General features: G+C 38.4%; 2 protein-coding genes and 1 pseudogene across 3 annotated transcripts; 2 read left to right on the top strand and 1 right to left on the bottom strand.

Annotated features, from left to right (window-relative positions):
• Positions 1-1085: 1085 nt before the first annotated feature.
• LOC130507020 (uncharacterized) lies at positions 1086-2469 on the top strand. Its single transcript, XM_057001729.1, has one exon. The coding sequence runs from the start codon at positions 1296-1298 to the stop codon at positions 2424-2426; it is 1131 nt and encodes a 376-aa protein (XP_056857709.1). The 5' UTR covers positions 1086-1295; the 3' UTR covers positions 2427-2469.
• Positions 2470-4015: 1546 nt separating this feature from the next.
• On the top strand, positions 4016-5739 carry LOC130498454 (glycine-rich RNA-binding protein 5, mitochondrial-like). 2 transcript variants are annotated; one of them, XM_056991830.1, is made up of 5 exons: positions 4016-4137; positions 4346-4525; positions 4636-4704; positions 4789-4892; positions 5309-5739. In XM_056991830.1, the coding sequence occupies exons 2-5, from the start codon at positions 4354-4356 to the stop codon at positions 5459-5461; spliced, it is 498 nt and encodes a 165-aa protein (XP_056847810.1). In that variant the 5' UTR covers positions 4016-4137; positions 4346-4353; the 3' UTR covers positions 5462-5739. The 2 variants fall into 2 exon arrangements, with proteins under 2 accessions (XP_056847810.1, XP_056847809.1); XM_056991829.1 differs by having other exon boundaries at positions 4113-4252.
• A 294-nt stretch (positions 5740-6033) lies between these two features.
• On the bottom strand, positions 6034-7676 carry LOC108841745 (phenolic glucoside malonyltransferase 2-like; annotated as a pseudogene).
• Between the last annotated feature and the right edge of the window lie 3092 nt (positions 7677-10768).

Genomic DNA, 10768 nt, shown 5'->3' with positions numbered 1-10768 from the left:
TAGACGTGAGGATTTTGATATTTTTCTTTGAGTTAACCATGATATGTTTTTATTTTACAAAAAAAAAAACCATGGTATGTTTTAGCAAAAAAAAACCATGGTATTTCGATGCTTTTGAATTTCTTCCAGTAAGAAGTTTTGGCTTAGTTACAAAAAAAAAAAAAAGTTTTGGCTTATTATGTTTATTACAGGGCAACAGAAGCCTATGTTAAGTTACAGAAAAAAGGAAGAAGGCTATGTCATTTTTTCACTATTGAAAAAACGTGAAGACGAAGACACATCGGTAACCAGGTCAAGGTCAATTGTTCATCGCGGTATTGTACTGTAAGTTGTTATAATTTACTGTATACATTATCCAATATCCATAATTTCTGGATTTATGCAAATTCTCACTCTTCTTTGTTATGTTGACTTTTTCATTTTTACGTGTTATTTTTGTTAATCAATTTGCGTCATATATTTTTCTGTTATACAGTGGTAGGATACGTGTGAACTTTTAAAAATCTATTCTGTGGTTTTTGCAGATGAAGATAGTAACATTTAAAAGGCAAATAGTTGTTTAAGTGGAATAAGATTTAGACTAACTAGAGGAAGATAAGGATGTTGAAAATAATGTGTAATTGTGTAGCTAATCAGATTCTTAAAGATATTCTGATTAGTGTATTAGTTACGTGTATAGTTTTATTGTTAAAATCTGTTAGTTTGTTTTGTCAATATATAATTCAAAGAGTAATGCTTAACTATAATTTGGTTCATGTAACTCTTAACTTTTGGCCATATATCTAAATGTAATTGTTTTTTCTAATAAAAAGTTCGATTTTATTTTACAGTATATATTAAAAGAAATTAACCATCCGTGCAACTGCGCGGAAAAATACTAGTACTAATTAAACCAAAGTTGAGTAAACAGGACAGGGGAAAATGGCCAATTCCATCGTGAACATGATCTCTCCATTGTTTTCATACACGAACTATCGGATCAAGCCGAAAACACCGTGAACTAATTCTTTTTTTGAATTTCAACCATAAACTTTTGCAATCTGGTTAATTACTACATAACCATACCTGATTTCGGTTTACCTAGCTTCGGGTGCTGACATGGCACACACGAACCTATAACAGATTTGGTCGGTTTAGTGACGAACCAAAATTTTTTTAAAAAAAAATCTTTTTGACAAAACTACGTAGTTTTGTTGCCTTGACTTAATACATACAATTTGAGGAAAATAATTATTAGGGTTAACGTGATTTGCAGAAACAAAACGAAGAAGAAGAAGGAAGGAAAGAGAGGCGACATGGGAGATGAGCCAGAGAGGGATGAAACAGAGAGGTATGAGGCAGATTCAGAGGCAGAGAGATATGAGGCCGAGAGGAATGAGCAACAATTTGATGAAGAAGCAAGAGTAGAAAGGAATGTGGCTGATTTTGTTGATGAAGATTTTGATGAGTATGCTACACCTGTATGTTCAGACGATGATGAAGATGGTGTTGAGAAAGAAGGGTACTTGAGGTACATAAAAGGCAGTGGTAATCTGAAATTAAGACAAGCTTTTGACAGTTTGGAGGCTTTCAAAAAAGCTATGGTTGACTATGTGCTAAAGCATAGGTGGAATATTAAGTATGTGCGTTGGGAGAAAGACAAATCAGAATTAAAATGTGCTAGTGAAGCTGAAGAAGGAGAGGAACAATGTATGTGGAAGATTTACTGCTCTTATGAACAACCGTTGCAGAAGTGGCTAGTTAAAGTGTTAACGAAGGAGCACACTTGCATGAGGAGTGGACGTTCAAGACTGCTTACACAAGAGGTTATTGCTGGGTTGTTCGTTGATGACATAAGGGAAAATCCTAAATTAATGCCGAAAGAGATTCTAGAAGATATTCAGAAGCGTTGGGAGTTAACTGCAACCATAGATCAGTGCAGGAACGCAAAGAAAAGGGCATTAGAAATTATCAAAGAGGAGCAAGACTTACAGTTCTCACGGCTTAGAGATTACAGAGTTGAGTTATTAGAGTCGAATAAGGACTCATCAGTGCATCTAGAGACAGTCCAAGGTGACGATGGTAGTGATGTATTTTACAGATTCTATGTCTGTTTTGCTGCATTGAAGAAGACATGGACCTCCCACTGTAGACCTATCTTTGGTCTTGATGGATGCTTTCTTAAATGCACAACAAAAGGTCAACTGTTAGCAGCAGTCGGGAGAGACGCCAACAACCAGATGTTCCCCATTGCTTGGGCTGTTGTCGATGTTGAAAATGAACCCAACTGGAGATGGTTTATTGAGAAGCTGCAAATCGACTTAAACCTGCAAGATGGTAATGGATTTACTGTGATTTCTGACAGACAAAAGGGGTTGTTAAATGCTGTAGAAGATTTATTACCACGGGTCGAGCATAGGATGTGTGCAAGACAGAGGAAAGTTTAGTATTAAAGCAGTGGAGAGAGTGGAACTAGAGCAGACAAAGATCAGGCCGTGTCAGGTATATCCTTGTGGTCATGAAAGCTTTGAAGTGAAGGAGAAAAACTCATCATACAAAGTAAAGATGTTGGAGCGTAGTTGTACGTGTAGAAAATGGGAAATTTCTGGGTTGCCTTGTCGTCATGCACTGAAAGTTATTGTAGAGAAGAAGCGAAAGAAAGAGGATTACATTGGTGATTGCTATCTCACTTCAAAGTGGAAAATGCAATACCAAACACCAATTGAGGCTGTTCATGGTGTGAATTTTTGGAACAAGAGTGACGAGGCTGTGATTGTGCCTCCAACAACAGAAGATACAGATTCAGTGTTAGGAAGAAAGAAGATTCCTAAGAGGATAAAAGGGAAGAACGAGTCACCGAGCAAGAAGAAAACAAAGGTTACACAAGAGTCTCCAACAAAAATTTCTAGAGCAAGAAGAACCATCCATTGTGGAAGATGTGGAGCAGCTGGACACAACACACGAGGCTGTATTGGCATTGGTGTTGAGATTCAACGTCCACCCAAGAAGAACAAGACAAGCTCCCAACCAATGATTAGCCAAGTGATCAATTAAAATATTTTTTCTGTTTTTTTCTGTCTTTTTCTAGTTTTTATTGTGTATTGCTATGCTATGGTTATGTTTGATGTGTTTTGAAACTAATTTGTGTTATCTCCAAGACTTTTGTTTGGTAATGGTACTTTTTTTATGCGAAAGCCACTGTTTTGGTGTTTAAAATAGAGCATCGACAACATAAAGAAGAGCTCCCTGCTGTTTCTTTTTTTATCTGTTTTTTCAGAAGAGACTCTGTTTTTGCTCATTTTTTTTTCTCTGTTTTTACAAAAACCTTTTCTTTGTTTCTCTCGAACTGAGGGATCACCCCCTCCTTTCTTTTCTTGTCCATTTGGTCATATTAATCAATGGAATTATTTCAGTGAATAAAAAAAATAGAGGCAAACACGTTTCAAACATGACAAGTTCATCTTCTTACTACATAATACATGTCTTATTACACAGAATGCAGATTTATAACCAAGCTACATAAAGAACTTATACAAAATACCAAACACTACAACACACACAACCATGTTCTTCAAGCTCCTAAGTTCCATCTTCAGTGTCCTTTTCGAATCCTCTTCCTCTCGGCCTCATACCTCTCTGCCTCATACATCTCTGTTTCATCCCTCTTTGTCTCCTCTCTCTCATTCTCAGCTCTTAACGATTCATCTCCTTCTGTCTCTGGCTCATCTCCCATGTCACCTCTCTTTTCTTCCTTCTTCTTCTTCTTCGTTTTATTCCTGCAAATCACGATGAGCCCTAATAATTATTTTCCCCAAATATGTGTTAAGTCAAGGCAACAAAACTACGTCGTTTTGTCAAAAAGATTTTTTTTTTTTTAATTTGGTTCATCATTAAACCGACCAAATCTGTTATAGGTTCGTGTATGCCATGTCAGCACCCGAAGCTAGGTAAACCGAAATCAGGTACGGTTATGTAGTAATTAACCAAATTGAAAAAGTTTATGGTTGAAATTCAAAAAAAAAATTAGTTCATGATGTTTTCGGCTTGATCCGATAATTCGTGTATGAAAACAATGGAGAGATCAAATTCATGATGGAATTGGCCGTTTTCCCAACAGGACAGCTAGTAGATATTCCCGTCACATTTAAACCCTAGAGAGTGAGTTTAGTCTCTCTCTCGTCCATGCTTCTCTTTCTGATCCGAAACTAGATTGTTCTCTGTTTGCTGGGTTTCTTCTCATCCACTATTATGATTCTTTTCTGCAACCCTAAAAGTTCGATTCTGCTTTTTTTCTGAATTCAATATCTGTATTTTCGTTTGCTCTCTGTTTTTTGTAATCACTGTAGTGAATTTTCTTTGCTTCCAGGATACAACATGGCTTTCTTAAGTAAAGTTGGAGGGATATTTAGGCAGACTAGCACTCATCATGTCACTGCCTCTAACTTGATGATGCTCCGTTGCATGTCTTCTTCAAAAACCTTTGGTGTCTCTCACTCGATTCTACCGTTCATCCGTAGCTTCTCTTCTTCAAAAATCTTTGTTGGAGGTGACTATTATAACTCTTTATCTCGCTTGTGGGAGAAAGTATTCTCTTTTTTTTTGTTAGTATTGTTTCTCTCTGCTCGTTGGTCTCAGAGCTGTCTATGTTGGATTCAGGTATCTCCTACCGCACTGATGAGGTTGGCTTGAGAGAAGCTTTTAGCCATTTTGGTCAAATTGTTGATGGTAGTTTCCTCCTCTTCTTCTCAACGGTTTGTCTTGTTTATACTCGGAGCTAACTAGTTTTTTCTTTTTATCATCAATTTACAGCCGAAATTGTTGTGGACCGTGAAACTGGTAGATCGAGGGGTTTTGCTTTCGTGACATTTACTTCTAACGAGGATGCTTGTAATGCCACAGATATGGATGGAGAGGTAACACACAAAATGTTCCAGCCTCTTTTAATTCTTTAAGATCTGGCACTTATTCCTTTTTGTCAATTCATTGTCTTGTTCTGGATTATTTGACCTTTTTTCAACTCCTGGACAATGCATGTTTCTAGAACAACTCGGTTTTTTTTCTTTTGGCCTTTACACATTGGTATCATCATCTAGCCTGAAGTAATAATAATAATCATTCGTTAGGCAGTAGTGACATGCTCTATCTCTTAATGAATGGCTGAAATTTCTTTCTTTTTTTTGTTTACTGTTCTAAAATAAATCACTGTTTTCTTCAGACTGTGTATAGATGATTCAGACAATGCTTTTTATTTGTGATTCTTCTTTGCTTCGTGTTGTCACTTGTCAATATATGCCATTTATTGTATTTTTTTCTGTTTTCTGGAACACAGTACCTTCATGGTCGAAGACTTAGGGTGAACTACGCTACTGAAAGAGGAAGTGGGTTTGGAGGCGGTGGTGGTTACAGAGGCCGCCGTCATGTTTTTTATGATGATCTTCTACCTTGTGGTTGCGAAGAAGGCTTTTCTGTTTGGTCGCAGTGACAATCAGTTTGGTGGTTCAGAGAAGGGTCAAACAGAGGTTGGTCCAGATGGAATTTGATCAGACTGACGATGGTGATGTTGCCAAGAGAGCTTAATCTCTCAATAATGTTGAGAACCGCTGCAGTTTCAGCATAAACATATGGAAGTTTCTTAACGTTTGGGGTTTTGCTTATCATGTAGAAACCTCTATTGTTGGTTGTTTTAAATGTTTTGACATTTGAGGCTCATAAATAAATAAAAACAGTAATACCTTATAACAGAATCTTAGTTTTTTTTTTTTTTATAGATTTTCTACCAAGGACTATCTTCAAAACTAAAGACGACCCAATCTGCTTACAAAGCTTTTTTTGTATCCTCACAAAGCTTCTTCATCCTCTCTTGCATGACCTTTCTCGTCGGTGACTTCTCTTCTCTCGATCATAAGTGGCAATGAGAATTGGTTCAACTGTAATAATCAAGTTGCACCTCTTACTCGACACGTAGGGCCTAAATTAAAGTCGAGTGACAACGTTTTCCAAATACATAATGACCGCAACCTCTTATACCAAAACATAAATTAAAGTCCATTGGAGTGTCTTGAAAATGTCAATGTGTTTATTGGGAAAGGGACAAAACAAAATGAGATAGCATACAAATCTCACAAACGAGTAAGCTAGCTACTTGCGTACAAAGCATCACAAGAAACAAGAACAACTCAATGAGCTTTGTCTTATTGAAGTTTTATTGAATAAAAAAACAAAAAAAAAGGCGTTCAGTTTTGTAAACCACTGTTGAAGAGAGAAAGGACGATGTCCATATCAGCCTTCCTCATGCACACTCCAATCTCGACGCCCCCTGATTCCCCACGTCTCTCTCCCATAGAGATCCCCTCTCCTTGAATGGACACAACATCAGTCTTAACCGGTCTTCCCACCCGAAATCCGACTGGTACACTCCCAACCGGGTCGAACCGGCTACCGACCCGAACTGTGAAGTCACACCCAAGCAATCGAACCCAATCTTGAACTCTTCCGCGATTGTCTCCATCTTCCTCGAACCCAACCCTCTCACCAAACCGCTGAGTGTCTCCACCGCCGTGACGAACCCCTCCTCCCCCTCGAACTCCGCCGCCTTCCGGTTGTAGCTACCCGCCGGAAATATACAGTTCCCGAAGTAAGTAGCGGGAAGCGGCGGGTCGAGCCTCTCTCTGACATCTCCGGAGAAGAGGAAACTCACGAGCCTCTCCCCGTTGTTTCCTCCACGCGCCGCCTTCACGAGGCATGTCCACACGTAAGCGTAGGCCACTACGAATGTGGACAGGTGGAGGCTCTGATTCTTGACTCGCTCCCGTAGCCTCTCCACGTCGTCGCGAGACAGCACGAGCGTGGCTAGAACGACGTCGTTTTCGGGTTCTTGTGCGAGGATTCTCGGACTTAGGCTTCTTCTTCTCCCTTTGGTCTTGTCTTTTTGCATAGATGTCAGGATCTCGATCATCTGTTCGTCGAGTCCGGTTTGGTCTTTGATCAACGAACGGTCGAGACACGGAGTTAGTGTATCGGGGAGAGACACGTGACTGTTTCCTTCTCTGCACACGTGAGCCCAAGCTTTGAAAAACATGCTTGTCGTTTTTCCGTCTAAAACGGCGTGGTGTGCAGTGACGCCGATGGAGAATCCGTTGCCAGGGAAGAGCGTGATCTGAAGAGCGTACGCGGTAAGCGAGTCGTCGGAAACAGGTAACTCGGGGAGTAAGTTGTTTAACTCGGAAACTGGACGTTGTCCGTAGCCGGAGAGGAAAGAGAAGTCAGCGTCGCTCTCCGCGACGGTGACGGAAACGGCGTCGTTTGGTGAGACGAGGATGCTCGGTTTGGGGTCGTTAGGAGCCCAGAGGATGCGGCCGGTGAGAGGGAGGTAGCTGCGGAGGACGATGGAGAGGGAGAGCTTGAGTTTAGGGAGGATGAAGGAGTGGAAATGCTCACGAGTCGAGTCGGTGAGCCTGTAGAAAGTGACTCGCTTGAGTGGGGGGAATATTAGCCATGGCAGGTCGTAGAAAGTCAAAGGTATTGAGAGTGAGTTGGCTGAGTTAAGAACGGGGTTTGAGTTGGGTGCGGGGGTGACTCGGGCGAGCTCAATGACATGTAGTGTCATGTTGGTTTGGCTATTTGATTGTCGTACTAGAAAATGAAATTTGTAGATGGTATGTTTGTCTTGGTTATGGCTTAAACACGGTTTATATAGAATTATCTATCTAGAATTATTAACCCTTAAAAATTACAATTATTAACAATAAAATACCACTGAAGTATTAAATATCTCTAACATTAATCAGTATCTTGTCTTATATTAATCACTAATTTCCCAAAACCAATTCAAAATAAAAACTTGGATTACATCCATTCATTAAACCATAAAATCAGTAAGCATAACACAGGGAACGAGGTGTTATGCCCGCTCAAGCGGACCTAATCATTTTACAATTGTAAAATGATTAGGTCCGCTTGCGTTAATTTATATATTTATCAAAATATATAGAGTATTTGCACTCCACACATTAACATTATAGCATAATTAGGTATATACACATTTGTGATTTGCATAGTTTTTGTCCAAAATTTTGTGACTATTATACCCTTATTACAACTTGATGCTAAGCTGCGGTTCACCTCTAATTCAAATTTGTTTTTTTTTTCACATTCTCTCTCTGGTAACTAATTTTTACATAAAATTTCTTATATCAGACAAGTTGATTTTTTTTTTCGAATCCCTGACCAGATTTCGAAAATCTCGAATACTTTAAACAAAAAAAGTAGTTAGCAAAGACTCTCACAGCCCCAGTTATTGAGGCGACGTTTGCTCGTCCCCTCTCCGACGTCAGTGGAGTCATGGCGTCGGCCCTCTCAAACTCTGCGTCTCTCTCTCCTCTTATCTTTCATCCGTTCAAGTTCTTTGGTCTCATCCGTGCCTCCTTTTCTTGGTCGGAGAAAATTGTTACAGTTTCGTTTTCTGGTGGTTCCGATCTATGTTCTCGGTTTCCTCTTCTATTCACCGCCTCACGCCACCATTCTGTGTTTTGTTGGGCTCAGATCTGTGAAAATCAGCTCTCATTTCACCGTCATCTTCATCACTCATGTTCGTGCTCTTGTCCTCTCTCACGCCGTCGACGGTTCTCAAGCCCTAGATCTATGAAGCACCGTTCAGATTTACTGCCGTCCCTGCTAGTTATTGTGTCTGCTTGCTTGTTGTCTCATCCCTTTTCATCGAGGAGGAGATCTGCTCCGACGAGCTTCTCCGCCGTGACTTAGATTGATTTCAAAAGACTGGAGATCAGCACCAACACTCTCCACCTCGTCTGTTCCGCTCAACCGTCGCTGCCCCTTTCCCGGCGTGATGTTTCCTTACCACTAGCGTTTAGATGTTGTTTTTTATTTTGTATTATTTCATGACTTAATTAGTTCTTTGTCGTATATGATATTTAGATGGATATTATTTTATTTCTTGTATAATATAAAATTTGTACCAACCACAACAGTCACAATCATAAACTAGTTTTTGACCCGCGCGTCCGCGCGGGTGTATCTTCTATATAATTATATGTTTTTGTTTGTTGTAAAATTATTAATGTTTTTATATAGGTTGTAAAATTATTAACATTTTTTGGAATAGTCTTGAGTGGTGTATCTTGTTATTTTTTTAGTGTCCATTTTTAACTATGAGGTTGTATACTTTTTATTGTACTTTTTCTATGTTTTACTTGGTAACATAAGATTAAAATATAAAATATTGGAGTATTTTGTTGAGACTTTGTGAGTTTTACAAAATTATACTATAAATTTAGTGATTTTTTTTTTAATTATAATATTTATTAAAAAAATTATTTAGACGGCAAGAATATAAACTATTGGAAAAGTAACCAAAGAAACATTTTAAAAATACAGATCTCAAGCAATTATATATAGAAAGCCCAAGTTAGTGAGTTTAATTAGGCCATTTTGTTATGAATTATTTATATGTATATCAAATTTAACAAAAATTATAGCGGACCTTGAACAGAAGCCCATATAATTTGTTTTTCCCCAAAAAAAACAGAAACATGGTTGTCTTCTACAACATTTTTTTTTGTTCCCGTAGAAAGTTATGTTTCTTGAACCGATCTCTTTGTTTTTGCCGTATCTTTTTCCGCGAGAAATTCCCAAACAGCTGTGAAATTTCCCTTTTGCTGCCATTTATGTTATTCTTAACCCATTCTCCTACCTCCTGTGTATTTCATTGCTTGTGTACAAAAGTCAACCTCCATCACCTTTATTTAAATAAACCGGGAATCTGACGTACCTCAAAGGATACATAAAGTTTTATTTATGTCAAACACTTAGAAGAATAATTTAGATATCATTGTGACCCAAACATCTATAAAATCCATAAAAGATAAAACCGTGACTAACCACAAAAGAAAGAAAAACAACATCAAAAACTTCTTTATTTGTAGAGGTTAATAACCTTTACTACCATACGTGAGAGGTGCATCAAAAGATGAACAAAAAAATACTTTCAGAAGATAAATAAGCATCAATGCTGTTTAGGAATGAAAGTTCATATATTTATCAACAAAGGTTATGTTTTTACCACTAATAGCGATTTCAAAGTAATTTAGACTCCATTAGCAACAAATTAGCCTCCTCATTTCTACAATCCCGAAAGTATATTAACAAACCGACTGGCTAGCTTACAGAAGATGAAGTAACCGCCTTTGTCAGTGAGCTCATGAGATAATTCGTCGCTGGATCAAAAGCTCTGGTGGAATGAAAATAATTAACATGTAGCCTCCGCCGTTCATTCTCAGACCAGCTTGCACAAGACGAAGTGAAACAAAACTGATGAAAAAATGCTTCTCTAACAACTTAAGAAACTCTAGAGACCGGTGTGTCAATCAGTATGCTTTGTAATCTGGTGTCACAAGTAAACTCAGAATTCTAATCATACACAGAGCCCAAATTCGTAAGCTTGCCTTGTTGGAGAAGGAGCATGGCCTAGATTTCACAGCAAAAGGACCTCTGCGAATATGTCCAGCAGCTCCTCTTTCAGTTCCGGTTAAACCTATTGCTCCACAGCGGGAGACTCCTCTTAACCATATCATCAAGAATGAAGAGACATACTCAAAGATTCTGCCATCTTCAGCTCAATTAAATATGGAAAATACAATCAAAAATTAAGAAAATCAAGCACTAAATTCATCCCACAGATATATATGTTTGAAGCCTATATACAAATCAAATATCTAACGGAAATTGACAGAAACTCATCTCAGCGGGAAAGATCTACATATTTTAGTTTCTA

Source organism: Raphanus sativus, chromosome 2 (genome assembly GCF_000801105.2).
Source record: "Raphanus sativus cultivar WK10039 chromosome 2, ASM80110v3, whole genome shotgun sequence".
Taxonomy (NCBI): domain Eukaryota; kingdom Viridiplantae; phylum Streptophyta; class Magnoliopsida; order Brassicales; family Brassicaceae; genus Raphanus; species Raphanus sativus.
Note: the sequence above shows the minus strand (reverse complement) of the source record. Positions and strands in the feature narration are given on the sequence as shown.

Bases quoted from the DNA above. Each gene is read 5' to 3' on its own strand.
- LOC130507020 (XM_057001729.1), top strand. From the start codon at position 1,296: ATGGGAGATGAGCCAGAGAGGGATGAAACAGAGAGGTATGAGGCAGAT.
- LOC130498454 (XM_056991829.1), top strand. From the start codon at position 4,228: ATGATTCTTTTCTGCAACCCTAAAA. The intron at 4,526-4,635 runs GTGACTATTATA...TGTTGGATTCAG, and splicing joins TTCAAAAATCTTTGTTGGAG to GTATCTCCTACCGCACTGAT. The intron at 4,893-5,308 runs GTAACACACAAA...TCTGGAACACAG, and splicing joins CCACAGATATGGATGGAGAG to TACCTTCATGGTCGAAGACT.